Source organism: Hyla sarda, chromosome 2, assembly GCF_029499605.1.
Source record: "Hyla sarda isolate aHylSar1 chromosome 2, aHylSar1.hap1, whole genome shotgun sequence".
NCBI classification, from domain to species: Eukaryota; Metazoa; Chordata; class Amphibia; order Anura; family Hylidae; genus Hyla; species Hyla sarda.
The window spans coordinates 16,353,827-16,369,685 of NC_079190.1; the positions used below are offsets into that span (position 1 = coordinate 16,353,827).

Sequence of the window (15,859 nt, forward strand, 5' to 3'; positions counted from 1 at the left end):
GTCCCCAGTTACAAACTGGGTCCACGCTATCTTGGTCCTTTCAAAGTCTTGTGCCAAATTAATCCTGTCTCTTACAAACTTCTTCTTCCTCCTTCTCTCCGTATTCCTAATGCCTTTCATGTCTCTCTTCTTAAACCACTCATCATCAACCGTTTCTCTCCCAAATTAGTTTCTCCCACTCCTGTCTCCGGTTCTTCTGACGTCTTCTCAGTGAAAGAGATACTGGCCTCCAAGACGGTCAGAGGAAAAAGGTTCTTTTTGGTGGATTGGGAGGGCTGTGGACCTGAAGAGAGATCCTGGGAACCTGAGGACAACATCCTAGACAAAAGTCTGCTCCTCAGGTTCTCAGGCTCTAAGAAGAGGGGGAGACCCAAGGGGGGGGGTACTGTTACGCCGAGCGCTCCGGGTCCCCGCTCCTCCCCGGAGCGCTCGCTTCTCTCTCGCTACCGCAGCGCTCCGGGCAGCTCCACTGACCCGGTGCGCTGCGATACCGTCTCCAGCCGGGATGCGATTCGCGATGCGGGTAGCGCCCGCTCGCGATGCGCATCCCGGCTCCCGTACCTGACTCGCTCTCCGTCTGTCCTGTCCCGGCGCGCGCGGCCCCGCTCCCTAGGGCGCGCGCGCGCCGGGTCTCTGCGATTTAAAGGGCCACTGCGCCGCTGATTGGCGCAGTGGTTCCAATTAGTGTGTTCACCTGTGCACTCCCTATTTATACCTCACTTCCCCTTCACTCCCTCGTCGGATCTTGTTGCCATTGTGCCAGTGAAAGCGTTTCCTTGTGTGTTCCTAGCCTGTGTTCCAGACCTCCTGCCGTTGCCCCCGACTACGATCCTTGCTGCCTGCCCTGACCTTCTGCTACGTCCGACCTTGCTTCTGTCTACTCCCTTGTACCGCGCCTATCTTCAGCAGTCAGAGAGGTTGAGCCGTTGCTAGTGGATACGACCTGGTCACTACCGCCGCAGCAAGACCATCCCGCTTTGCGGCGGGCTCTGGTGAAAACCAGTAGTGACTTAGAACCGATCCACTAGCACGGTCCACGCCAATCCCTCGCTGGCACAGAGGATCCACTACCTGCCAGCCGGCATCGTGACAACTGCTCCTATATACAAGAATATAACTACTATAATACTGCTCCTATATACAAGAATATAACTACAATAATACTGCCTCCTATATACAAGAATAAAACTCCAATAATACTGTTCTCTTTCGGTAATAACCTGCACAAGTCATACGGTTGTATACTTCCCCCATTTGCTGTATCCATGTGTCATACCTACAGTGATTAGTGGAATGTAGGTCAGGATGATATTGTCTCCCACCTCGTAATCTTTCTATATTGACTTATTATAAGCGCCTCATAGTGCTCCGGGCTGTACCGATGCTCCAGGCTCCCTCATTTCCTTTAGGCATTGATGTATAGGATAAGGCACTGTGTGGGAGGTGTGTAGACATTGTACGGTATAAAGAGCAGAAACACGGATCCCACTGAAAATATTAATAAATAATGTGAAATTTCACTTATCCCATGTCGGTCATAGAGGGTTCAGAGATGGAGTCCCATGCACCCGTGAATCGGAAGGTGTTTATATTACAGTATAATCAGGGCTCAAGTCCTGCAGGAACGCATGGGAACGGAGTTCCTGCACTTTTTCTACAGCAGGAACACTGATCCCATTAGCAGTAGTCCTGCAAAATCAGCCCCGAGTGGAAATCTTGGGTGAGTTCCTACACTTTTTTTCCCCAGGACTTCACCCCTGAGTATAATGCGGGAGTCCTGCCGCTGGGGACCCCCGCGATCCTCAGCTTGGCACCCCGCTCATCCCTGCACAGTGTGAACTCCACTCTGGGCCGGATGACTGGCGACTACAGCCGCCATGACTCCTCCATTCATGTCTATGGGAGGAGGCGTGACGGCTACTACGTAGCCGTCACGCCTCCTCCCATAGACATGAATGGAGGGGGCGTGGAGTGACGTCACGAACACTGAAGCTCCAGTGGAGGGACCCCCGCGGTCAGACATCTTATCCTCTATCCTTCAGATACCCCTTTTAACCCCTTAAGGACCCAGGACGACAGGGGACGTCCTGGCACCCTGGGCCTTAAGGACATAGGACGTCCTGTGACGTCCTGGCGTATTCCGGTCCCTGCCGCTCGCCGGGCAGAGATCAGAAGCGGATGCCTGCTGAAATGCTTCAGCAGGCATCTAGGGCAAATGCCGAGGGGGGCCATGTAGGCCCCCTATGTCGGCGATCGTCGCAAATCGCGGGGGAAATCGCCCATGCGATCTGCGGCGATACCGGGCTGATCGGGTCTCTGGGACCCGACCGCCCGGTAATTTCGCATGATCCAGGCTGTCACAGACAGCCAGGACCATGCTGGAGGCTAGGAGCGAGGTGGCAAGCCTGCCACCTCCTCCGATCCCCTGGGATCTGTCGGTTAGTTAACCGACCAATCGCAGGGGGGGGGGGGGGGGCGGTTACTTCTTCCCACCCTGCCCGGCTCCTGGAAGTCCGGAGAGGACGGGAGGAAGACCGGAGGACGCGGCGGGGGACGGGGGAGTGCTGGGGACCGGCCCCGGTACTTACCTCGTCACTGAAGACCCGGATCACGGTGATGAAGACAGCGGCGGCGGCGACAGGCGAGTGGATCTTCAGCCGCGGTCGGGCCCTTTATAGCAATGCACGGCGCCGTAAAGCGACATGCATTGCTGTATTGGGACCCTGTATACTACAACTCCCAGCATGCCCAGATAGCCCTTGGCGTCTGGGCATGCTGGGAGTTGCAGTTTTGCAACATCTGGAGGTCCACAGTTTTGGGACCACTGTGCCCTATCAGATGTTGCAAAACTACACATCCTCAGCATGCACTTACTGTCCAGGCATGCTGGGAGTTGTAGTTCTGTAACATCTGGCCCTTAAGATGTTACAGAACTACAACTCCCAGCATGCCTGGACAGTTTTGCCATACTGGGAGTTGTAGTTTTGAAACATCTGGAAGGGCACAGATTGGGAACCACGGTATTAGTGGTCTGCAAACTGTAGTCCTCCAGATGTTGCAAAACTACAACTCCAAGCATGCTGGGAGTTGTAGTTCTGCAACATCTGGCTCTAAAGATGTTGTCGAACTACTACTTCCAGCATGCCTGAGAATGTTTGGGAGTAGTGGTTTTGCAACAATTGGAGGCACACTGGTTGGGAAACATTGTCTGTTTCCTAACTCAGTGTTTCCCAACCCGTGTGCCTCCAGCTGTTGCAAAACTATAACTACCAGCATGCACTGATAGACTGTAGATGCTGGGAGTTGTAGTTTTGCAACAGCTGGAGGTCCCCCCCCCCCCTGTGAATGTACAGGGTACATTCACATGGGCAGGGGGCTTACAGTGAGTATCAGGCTGCAAGTTTGCGATGCAGCAAATTTTGCGCTGCATCTCAAACTCGCAGCGGGAAACTCGCTGTAATCCCCCGCCCGTGTGACTGTACCCTAAAAACACTACACTACACTAACACAAAATAAAATGAAAAGTAAAAAACACTACATATACACATACCCCTACACAGCCCCCCTCCCCTCCCCAATAAAAATGAAAACGCCTGGTACGCCACTGTTTTCAAAATGGTGCCTCCAGCTGTTGCAAAACAACAACTCCCAGTATTGCCGGACAGCCATTGACTGTCCAGGCATGCTCGGAGTTTAGCAACAGCTGGAGGCACCCTGTTTGGGAATCACTGGCGTAGTATACCCCTATGTCCACCCCTATGCAAATCCCTAATTCAGGCCTCAAATGCGCATGGCGCTCTCTCACTTTGGAGCCCTGTCGTATTTCAAGGCAACAGTTTAGGGTCACATATGGGGTATCGCCGTACTCGGGAGAAATTGCCTAACAAATTTTGGGGGCTTTTTCTCCTTTCACCCCTTATGAAAAAGTGAAGTTGGGGTCTACACCAGCATGTTAGGAAAAATAAATTTTTTACACTAACATGCTGGAGTTGCCCTATACTTTTCACTTTTCAACAGGTAAAAGGGAAAAAAGCCCCCCAAAATTTGTAATGCAATTTCTCCCAACTACGGAGATATCCCATATGTGGGCGCAAAGGGCTCTGGGGGCGCACAACAAGGCCCAGAAGGGAGAGTGCACCATGTACATTTGAGGTGATTTGCACAGGGGTGGCTGATTGTTACAGTGGTTTTGACAAACGCAAAAATAAAAAAAAAACACATGTGACCCCATTTCGGAAACTACACCCCTCACGGAATGTAATGAGGGGTGCAGTAAGAATTTACACCCCACTGGTGTCTGACAGATCCTTGGAACAGTGGGCTGTGCAAATTAAAAATTTTGTACAGCCCACTGTTCCACAGATCTGACAGACACCAGTGGGGGGTAAATGCTCACTGTACCCCTTGTTACGTTCCTCAAGGGGTCTATTTTCCAAAATGGTATGCCATGTGGGTATTTTTTGCTGTCCTGGCACCATAGGGGCTTCCTAAATGCGACATGCCCCCCGAGCAAAATTCGCTCTCAAAAAGCCAAATATGACTCCTTTTCTGAGCATTGTAGTTCGCCCGTAGTGCACTTCAGGTCAACTTATGGGGTACCTCCATACTCAGAAGAGATGGGGTTACAAATTTTGGGGGGTATTTTCCGCTATTAACCCTTGCAAAAATGTGAAATTTTGGGGGGAAACACACATTTTAGTGAATTTTTTTTTTTTTTTTACATATGCAAAAGTTGGGAAACACCTGTGGGGTTTTAAGGCTCATTTTATTCCTTGTTACGTTCCTCAAGGGGTCTAGTTTCCAAAATAGTATGCCATGTGTTTTTTTTTTTTTGCTGTTCTGGCACCATAGGGGCTTCCTAAATGCAACATGCCCCCCAAAAACCATTTCAGAAAAATGTACTCTCCAAAATCACTTTGTCACTCCTTCCCTTCTGAGCCCTCTACTGCGCCCGCCGAACACTTTACATAGACATATGAGGTATGTGCTTACTCTAGAGAAATTGGGCTACAAATATAAGTATACATTTTCTCCTTTTACCCCTTGTAAAAATTCAAAAATTGGGTCTACAAGAACATGCGAGTGTAAAAAATGAAGATTGTGAATTTTCTCCTTCACTTTGCTGCTATTCCTGTGAAACACCTAAAGGGTTAAAACGCTGACTGAATGTCATATTGAATACTTTGGGGGGTTCAGTTTTTATAATGGGGTCATTTGTGGGGTATTTATAAGATGAAGAAACTTCAAATCCACTTCAAACCTGAACTGGTCCCTGAAAAATTGTGATTTTGGAAATTTTGTGAAAAATTGGAAAATTGCTGCTGAACTTTGAAGCCCTCTGATGTCTTCCAAAAGTAAAAACTTGTCAATTTTATGATGCAAACATAAAGTAGACATATTGTATATGTGAATCAAAAATATATATATATTTTGAATATCCATTTTCCTTACAAGCAGAGAGCTTCAAAGTTAGAAAAATGCAAAATTTTAAAATTTTTCATCAAATTTTGGGATTTGTCACCAAGAAATGATGCAAGTTACCAAAAATTTTTACCACTATGTTAAAGTAGAATATGTCACGAAAAAACAATCTCGGAATCAGAATGATAACTAAAAGCATTCCAGAGTTATTAATGTTTAAAATGACAGTGGTCAGATGTGCAAAAAATGGCCGGGTCCTAAGGTGTAAAATGGCTGGGTCCTTATGGGGTTAAAGGGCTACTCCAGTGGAAATTTTTTTTCCTAAATCAACTGGTGACATAAATTTAAGCAGATTTGTAAATTACTTCTATTTAAAAATCTCCTGAATGGGGTTCCCGCATTGCCGCGCCGTGCGCCGGCTAATGCGTACACCGTCGACCTCAGTGAGGTCAACGGTACACCCCCGCCCCATACAAAACTATGGGAAAGGCGGGGAAGCACGAACGCCGCAATGTCATGTTTATTTTTGCTGCATATTTCCTTTTAAGGAGTTCTTTAGTGGAAGGTAACTTATCCCCTATCCAAAGGAAAGGGGATAAGTTATAGATTGGGGGGGGGGGGGTGAATTAAAGGGTCCAACCGCTGGGACTCCCCACGATCTCCTGAACGGGGCCCTGGCAATCTGCCGGAAGGGGGCATGCCAAACCCCCGCATGGAGTAGCGGCCCATAGAGATACATGGGGGGGGGGGGTGTCGGCTGCGAAGACGGCCGGGTCCCGTTCAGGAGATCATGGGGGTCCCAGTGGTCGGACCCCCCCGCGATCTATAACTTATCCCCTTTACTTTTTATAGGGGAGAAATTATCTTTCACTGCACTACTCCTTCAACAATATTTAATTCTATAATATTTAGTTCTTAATGACGCATAAAAATTTCAGTAACAAACATTAACACATGTGGCAATATAAAAAAAAAAAATTTTTTTTTGTTTGTTTGTTGTTTTTGAAAAGGGGGCAAATTGAATTTTTATTGTGTAGGGAATTATTACATATATATATATATATATATATATATATATGTGGTGTCCCGGTACCGTATTGCATCCAGTACCTAGTGTAGAGGTCCCCAAAGACAGAGTAAATTCGTTCAGGTAGGGTTCCTAAGGTGGGACAGCCCCTAGTCGCCTCTCCTTAAAGGGGTACTCCGGTGAGCAATCACGCCCCCTCCCATAGACTTGCATTGAGGGGGTGTGGCCGTGATGTCACGAGCCTCCGGCGCTGCACCCGAGGCTCTAAACCGGTGGTCTCCAACCTGTGGACCTCCAGATGTTGCAAAACTACAACTCCCAGCATGCCCGGACAGCCGATGGCTGTCCGGGCATGCTGGGAGTTGTAGTTTTGCAACATCTGGAGGTCCGCAGGTTGGAGACCACTGCTCTAAACGAATGCCGGGTGCAGCAGCAAGATTGTGGGGGTCCCCAGAGGTGGGACCCCTGCAATCGGACATCTTATCCCCTATCCTTTGGACGGGAATAAGATGTCTAGGGGCAGAGTACCCCTTTAATGAAAGACCCCTAAGTAATACAAGAAGACACAGTATTATAGATGACACATGGTAGTTGGGAAGCCCTCTACCGCCCCCTATGAACAATAATATAAGTCTGAGTGGGTAGGAGATTTCGCCATCTTTGGGCATGCGCAGACTTTTACCAGTGTGCCTCCCCGGCTTGCTGGAGATGGAACAATGTGTTGTGGAGAATGAGGTTTTGAAGGGGTCAGGGATGATGAGCCCGGCGTCTTTACGGAAAAACAGAAGCCAGAACAATGTAGCGGGCCGGGGTAATGGGATTACTGTGCGGCCAGATGCCCTGGTTAATGAAATGAAAGAGCACTTCATTTCAGAGATTCTGTCTGCGGCGGGAGGAGACGTGTCCATTCCTTTGCAGTAGAATTGTACGCCTGGTATCAGGAGCATCTGTGGCTTAAAAGCTTTCACGGACAACGGCGACGGAGAAACCAGTCACTGTGCAAGTTATCAGGATCACCGCGAAGCAGGAAAAGCCACTCACTATTTATATTGGGAACCCCCCCAAGTTAGAAGAAAAGGGGGACATGACTTTGGTAAGGGGGAATCTATAATCCCTGCAGTCTTGCTTGTATAGTGGTATAGATTTAGAGGGTTGTTCCAGTCCTAAAAAAAACAAACATCCCCTATCCATATGTGGTGTCCCAGTACCGTATTGCATACAATACCTTGGTTGGGGGTCCCCAAAGTCAGAGTTCCTTGGAACTGCGGGGGTCCACTTCCCTAGTCATCCCCTAGTCACCCCTCATCTAGTTAATATGGTGTTAAATTAAGTGTGTAAATACTATGTATAATATTTTTATTACCTGCATAGCGTCGCAGGGCCTTTGGGTCATGTGACGGGGCTTCAGAACTCTATGGTAGGTAAAAGGACCTTTGGGGATTCATGGGTCATGTGACGGGGCTTCAGAACTCTATGGTAGGTAAAAGGACCTTTGGTGATTCATGGGTCATGGGACGGGGCTTCAGAACTCTATGGTAGGTAAAAGGACCTTTGGCGATTCATGGGTCATGTGACGGGGCTTCAGAACTCTATGGTAGGTAAAAGGACCTTTGGTGATTCATGGGTCATGTGACGGGGCTTCAGAACTCTATGGTAGGTAAAAGGACCTTTGGTGATTCATGGGTCATGTGACGGGGCTTCAGAACTCTATGGTAGGTAAAAGGACCTTTGGGGATTCATGGGTCATGTGACGGGGCTTCAGAACTCTATGGTAGGTAAAAGGACCTTTGGCGATTCATGGGTCATGTGACGGGGCTTCAGAACTCTATGGTAGGTAAAAGGACCTTTGGTGATTCATGGGTCATGTGACGGGGCTTCAGAACTCTATGGTAGGTAAAAGGACCTTTGGTGATTCATGGGTCATGTGACGGGGCTTCAGAACTCTATGGTAGGTAAAAGGACCTTTGGTGATTCATGGGTCATGTGATTACCCACAACACTTTGTAACGGTGAATGACAGATGGCAAGGACCAATCCCAAAATGGCCAGCCCCTGCCCATATAAGGGAGCTGCAGCCAATAATCTTTCTCTTTCCTCGTGGGCTGCTGATGAGAAAAGATCTGTGCAGCTGTCATCAACCATTACTGGGCCAAATCCTGCCGGCCTCGGCCTGAATCTAACAGTGAGTTCTTACAACTTCCTCGCAAATGCTAGCAGGATCACTGGACCTAAACATACCCCTAAATCCAGCGGATCTGTGCTTACAAAATCCTACTAAGCTAAAGAACTTACGAAAGTCCCAACCATACGTCAATCTCCACTAAGCTGTATATAGACTTTGTTATAAGGACTGTTTCTGTTATGCCATGTTACAGAAAATCTTCAGTAAAGTTTCTGAAAGTTTTCAGCAAAGCTCTGGTTGTGGACATTCCTTTATTCTACATCTCCTTATCGCTTTTGGGAAGGGTGGCGATAGGCCAAGCATCACAGTATTAACCCTCACCCTGGCGTCACGACTGACAAGAGTTAATTACACTCTTGATATACCGCATAGCAACACCACAACTGCCATACACCCCCCCCCCCCCCCCCCCCCCCCCCCCCCCCCCCCACCCCAAGGCACCACACATAGTGCCAGAGATACCCAAGTATATTGCTCAGGTATCTCCAGTGCACCCATAGACAGTGAATGAAGTGCGTCCCATCCACCGCTTACTCCAGCACAGATAGTAGGAGTTCCATTCTAGAGATTGTGGGCTGTTCTAGAGGTCACATCCCCCCAACAACACCCTCAATCAGTCACCTATCCTGTGGATACATTTCTTACGGCTAGAATACCCCTTTAAGCACAGGTAGTTCTGCTTAGAGTGCTAGAAGTATAAATGGAGGGTGAGGTATATATGTGTATTACTATGGAGGGTGAGATATATGTGTGTCTAGTGTATTACTATGGAGGGTGAGGTATATATGTGTGTCTAGTGTATTACTATGGAGGGTGAGGTATATATGTGTCTAGTGTATTACTATGGAGGGTGAGATATATGTGTGTCTAGTATATTACTATGGAGGGTGAGGTATATGTGTCTAGTGTATTACTATGGAGGGTGAGGTATATGTGTGTCTAGTGTATTACTATGGAGGGTGAGGTATATATGTGTCTAGTGTATTACTATGGAGGGTGAGGTATATGTGTGTCTAGTGTATTACTATGGAGGGTGAGATATATGTGTGTCTAGTGTATTACTATGGAGGGTGAGGTATATATATGTGTGTCTAGTGTATTACTATGGAGGGTGAGATATATGTGTGTCTAGTGTATTACTATGGAGGGTGAGGTATATATATGTGTGTCTAGTGTATTACTATGGAGGGTGAGGTATATATGTGTATTACTAGTGTATTACTATGGAGGGTGAGATATATGTGTGTCTAGTATATTACTATGGAGGGTGAGGTATATATGTGTCTAGTGTATTACTATGGAGGGTGAGGTATATATGTGTGTCTAGTATATTACTATGGAGGGTGAGGTATATATGTGTCTAGTGTATTACTATGGAGGGTGAGGTATAAGGAATAAATCCTTTCGAAGTGCAAGCACAGGTAGAGAGTTCAGGATCCGTAATTTTATTAACTGTACCACACGAGGCATCATCTACATGGCTATTTGTCCGTGCCTTAAAAAGTACATAGGAAAAACCTTTAGAGAATTTAAGAAACGGATCCTTGAACACCTTGGAGATGTGAGGCATGACCGAGATACTCCCTTAGCTAGACATATGAACTGTTTTCACAGGAATGACTCCAACAATTTAAAGTTCTTTGGGATTGAAAAAGTGGAACCTTCACCCAGAGGGGGAAATTTCGATCAACGGTTATTACAGAAAGAGTGTCGCTGGATCTATGAACTAGGTACTAGTGGCCCGGAGGGGCTAAATGAACAACTAAATTATGCGTGCTTTCTGTGACCTGCTCTCACCTTTATGGTGATTCCTAGGCAGTTAGTGGAGACCCTAGTGGGCCTATCAGTCAGTATCACCATATAGTTAGGGCTCTATGAGGCCAAGTAGGAGGTACGTGAGCGGGGCCGCCCTTATTAGGGCGTCCACCCTGCCTAGGGATTAGGGCATTCTAGCTAGATCAGGGATAGATTAGGCACCCTAGGCCCCTGTCTATCCCCTGTCACTCTCCCCTAGTTTTTGCCCTGGTGTATGTTGCAGGTCACAAGGGGCCCCCGCATGTTATCCCCCCCCTTGGGATTTCCAAGCCGCTCCAGCTTTTGAGCCTCTAACCATCTGGTTTTTGAATTTCCTAATCTATCTATTTAGGTTATTTAATTAGGGTCCACATAGTTGGATTAATCTCCATATGTACTATTTACCCTGACCTCTTATTCCTCATTTATTGGTTGGGTTGATCCTTGCAGGTCATCCTCTTATTCCTCAATTATTGGTTGGGTTGATCCTTGCAGGTCATGCGCTTTCTCTAGTCATTATCATTTTCTAATCATTCACTATATAAATAACTACCATTCCTTCTGGTATTACTATGATCGATTATTTTTCTAGAGATATGGACCAAGAGTTTTTTTTTTCCCCTATTTTACTTATTCACACTAGCGATTATCGTTTTATACGCATGATATGTTATATGTGTGTGGGGGTTAGTATTCATCTATATTTATATATACATATACTCTAGAATAGCATAGAGACATTTGGGTGCTCCAGATCATAGTCCATATATTTCTTCCACCTAAATGGGGGTTTCTTTGTGAGGAGAGTCATAATACATGGGTTTTTACTGCTTAGTTAGCTCGCGGGACCTTGCATCCTTTTAAAGGTCATGGATGCGCTGCAGTTCTCCCCTTCCTCTCCTAGTTAGGCACACAAACCCCCTAATTTTGTCTGTGACGTAATTCTTATACGCTTTGGTCTCTAATGCTTTGTCCTCTGGTAGGAACTAACTTACCTCGCTCCGATTATATACATATATAGTGACACATTGGGGTTCCCTCTGTCTATCAGGCATATTGTCAGATTATTATTATTATATCGCTGCGGTTACTAAGGACGCTGTTTTGTCTCACCTAGCGCCGCCCTCTGTTCGCGTCTAGAGGGCTGGGCGCTAAGACGCGGCTTCCGGTTGGCAGCGGATATTACGTCAGACGCCGGCATGGTCTCAGTGTGCGCTCAGCAGCCGTGATTACTAGACGGCTCCCCGCCACTGCGGGTAGGAGCGCAGCACTGAGACCTTATTTGCCGGAAGCAAGTACATCCTAACAGTGAGTACATCTGCTGGTGCGTTTTGCACCCTTTTCCTTTCAGGTACACATAAGCAGTACACTTATGGAAGTTATATTCTATTTCCCTCTAGGTACCTTTGGACTCTTCAGGGCTATGTGAGTGATTTTATAAGTGGAATCTATTAGTACTTTTGAGGAATGCTTATCGAAACCATCCATTCTGTGTACGTTTTCTTTACAGATCCACTGATGACAACTAACCCTGTTGCTTAGGAGTCCGTGTCCTGAAAATTTGCATGGGGCACACTATGTATCGGGTGTACCCCTTCCATGAGTAATCGTGGTTCTCAGTTTCTAAACTTTTTTCTAATTGTATTACTTCTAGTGCATGGTAGGCTTAGAACAAATAGCCTCATACTAGTATCTTCTTTAGTCCCCTGATGACACCACACAAATGTGGTAGAAACGCGTTGGGTCTACACTACGAGCATTAGAATGGGATCATTCTTGATAAATCCACATTGACATGTGGTAATCCTTTGATTTATGATTTGGTGTTGGATTTAGTTTTGAGCACTCCTTTCTGATTACTCTGGTGGCTTTTAACTATAAACATTAAAAGCTAGATTTTATGGAGTTCCCCTCCGATCAGCACAAGAAATATTATTACTTTTTGTTGATTTTTTCTACTGAGGTATATATGTGTCTAGTGTATTACTATGGAGGGTGAGGTATATATGTGTGTCTAGTGTATTACTATGGAGGGTGAGGTATATGTGTCTAGTGTATTACTATGGAGGGTGAGGTATATGTGTGTCTAGTGTATTACTATGGAGGGTGAGGTATATATGTGTGTCTAGTGTATTACTATGGAGGGTGAGGTATATATGTGTCTAGTGTATTACTATGGAGGGTGAGGTATATATGTGTCTAGTGTATTACTATGGAGGGTGAGGTATATATATGTGTCTAGTGTATTACTATGGAGGGTGAGGTATATGTGTGTGTCTAGTGTATTACTATAGAGGGTGAGGTATATGTGTGTCTAGTGTATTACTATGGAGGGTGAGGTATATATATGTGTCTAGTGTATTACTATGGAGGGTGAGGTATATATGTGTGTCTAGTGTATTACTATGGAGGGTGAGGTATATGTGTCTAGTGTATTACTATGGAGGGTGAGGTATATGTGTGTCTAGTGTATTACTATGGAGGGTGAGGTATATATGTGTGTCTAGTGTATTACTATGGAGGGTGAGGTATATGTGTGTCTAGTGTATTACTATGGAGGGTGAGGTATATATGTGTCTAGTGTATTACTATGGAGGGTGAGGTATATATGTGTCTAGTGTATTACTATGGAGGGTGAGGTATATATGTGTCTAGTGTATTACTATGGAGGGTGAGGTATATATGTGTCTAGTGTATTACTATGGAGGGTGAGGTATATATATGTGTCTAGTGTATTACTATGGAGGGTGAGGTATATATATGTGTCTAGTGTATTACTATGGAGGGTGAGGTATATGTGTCTAGTGTATTACTATGGAGGGTGAGGTATATATGTGTCTAGTGTATTACTATGTAGGGTGAGGTATATATGTGTCTAGTGTATTATTATGGAGGGTGAGGTATATGTGTGTCTAGTGTATTACTATGGAGGGTGAGGTATATATGTGTCTAGTGTATTACTATGGAGGGTGAGGTATATATATGTGTGTCTAGTGTATTACTATGGGGGGTGAGATATATATGTGTCTAGTGTATTACTATGGAGGGTGAGGTATATATGTGTCTAGTGTATTACTATGGAGGGTGAGGTACATATGTGTGTCTAGTGTATTACTATGGAGGGTGAGGTATATATGTGTCTAGTGTATTACTATGGAGGGTGAGGTATATATGTGTCTAGTGTATTACTATGGAGGGTGAGGTATATATGTGTCTAGTGTATTACTATGGAGGGTGAGGTATATGTGTCTAGTGTATTACTATGGAGGGTGAGGTATATATGTGTCTAGTGTATTACTATGGAGGGTGAGGTATATGTGTCTAGTGTATTACTATGGAGGGTGAGGTATATATGTGTCTAGTGTATTACTATGGAGGGTGAGGTATATATGTGTGTCTAGTGTATTACTATGGAGGGTGAGGTATATATGTGTGTCTAGTGTATTACTATGGAGGGTGAGATATATATGTGTCTAGTGTATTACTATGGAGGGTGAGGTATATATGTGTCTAGTGTATTACTATGGAGGGTGAGGTATATGTGTCTAGTGTATTACCATGGAGGGTGAGGTATATGTGTGTCTAGTGTATTACTATGGAGGGTGAGGTATATGTGTGTCTAGTGTATTACTATGGAGGGTGAGGTATATGTGTGTCTAGTGTATTACTATGGAGGGTGAGGTATATATGTGTCTAGTGTATTACTATGGAGGGTGAGGTATATATGTGTGTCTAGTGTATTACTATGGAGGGTGAGGTATATATGTGTCTAGTGTATTACTATGGAGGGTGAGGTATATATGTGTCTAGTGTATTACTATGGAGGGTGAGGTATATATATGTGTCTAGTGTATTACTATGGAGGGTGAGGTATATATGTGTCTAGTGTATTACTATGGAGGGTGAGGTATATATGTGTCTAGTGTATTACTATGGAGGGTGAGGTATATGTGTGTCTAGTGTATTACTATGGAGGGTGAGGTATATATGTGTCTAGTGTATTACTATGGAGGGTGAGGTATATGTGTGTCTAGTGTATTACTATGGAGGGTGAGGTATATGTGTGTCTAGTGTATTACTATGGAGGGTGAGGTACATATGTGTATTACTAAGTGTATTACTATGGAGGGTGAGGTATATATGTGTCTAGTGTATTACTATGGAGGGTGAGATATATATGTGTCTAGTGTATTACTATGGAGGGTGAGGTATATATGTGTGTCTAGTGTATTACTATGGAGGGTGAGGTATATATGTGTCTAGTGTATTACTATGGAGGGTGAGGTATATATGTGTGTCTAGTGTATTAATATGGAGGGTGAGGTATATAGGTGTCTAGTGTATTACTATGGAGGGTGAGGTATATATGTGTCTAGTGTATTACTATGGAGGGTGAGGTATATGTGTGTCTAGTGTATTACTATGGAGGGTGAGGTATATATGTGTCTAGTGTATTACTATGGAGGGTGAGGTATATATGTGTCTAGTGTATTACTATGGAGGGTGAGGTATATATGTGTCTAGTGTATTACTATGGAGGGTGAGGTATATATGTGTCTAGTGTATTACTATGGAGGGTGAGGTATATATGTGTCTAGTGTATTACTATGGAGGGTGAGGTATATATATGTGTCTAGTGTATTACTATGGAGGGTGAGGTATATATATGTGTCTAGTGTATTACTATGGAGGGTGAGGTATATGTGTCTAGTGTATTACTATGGAGGGTGAGGTATATATGTGTCTAGTGTATTACTATGTAGGGTGAGGTATATATGTGTCTAGTGTATTATTATGGAGGGTGAGGTATATGTGTGTCTAGTGTATTACTATGGAGGGTGAGGTATATATGTGTCTAGTGTATTACTATGGAGGGTGAGGTATATATGTGTCTAGTGTATTACTATGGAGGGTGAGGTACATATGTGTGTCTAGTGTATTACTATGGAGGGTGAGGTATATGTGTGTCTAGTGTATTACTATGGAGGGTGAGGTATATATGTGTCTAGTGTATTACTATGGAGGGTGAGGTATATATGTGTCTAGTGTATTACTATGGAGGGTGAGGTATATATGTGTCTAGTGTATTACTATGGAGGGTGAGGTATTTATGTGTCTAGTGTATTACTATGGAGGGTGAGGTATATGTGTCTAGTGTATTACTATGGAGGGTGAGGTATATATGTGTCTAGTGTATTACTATGGAGGGTGAGGTATATATGTGTCTAGTGTATTACTATGGAGGGTGAGGTATATATATGTGTCTAGTGTATTACTATGGAGGGTGAGGTATATATATGTGTCTAGTGTATTACTATGGAGGGTGAGGTATATGTGTCTAGTGTATTACTATGGAGGGTGAGGTATATATGTGTCTAGTGTATTACTATGTAGGGTGAGGTATATATGTGTCTAGTGTATTATTATGGAGGGTG

The 15,859-nt window shown here is 44.9% G+C and overlaps 1 protein-coding gene across 1 annotated transcript in view; it reads left to right on the forward strand.

Moving 5' to 3' along the window:
• LOC130357340 (involucrin-like) overlaps positions 1-10,416 on the forward strand; it is a 49,014-nt gene extending 38,598 nt beyond the window's left edge. Inside the window, exon 6 of the mRNA XM_056560026.1 lies at positions 10,245-10,416. Coding sequence (XP_056416001.1) covers positions 10,245-10,416 — 172 coding nt within the window. The remainder of the gene's footprint in view (positions 1-10,244) is intronic.
• Positions 10,417-15,859: the final 5,443 nt, after the last annotated feature.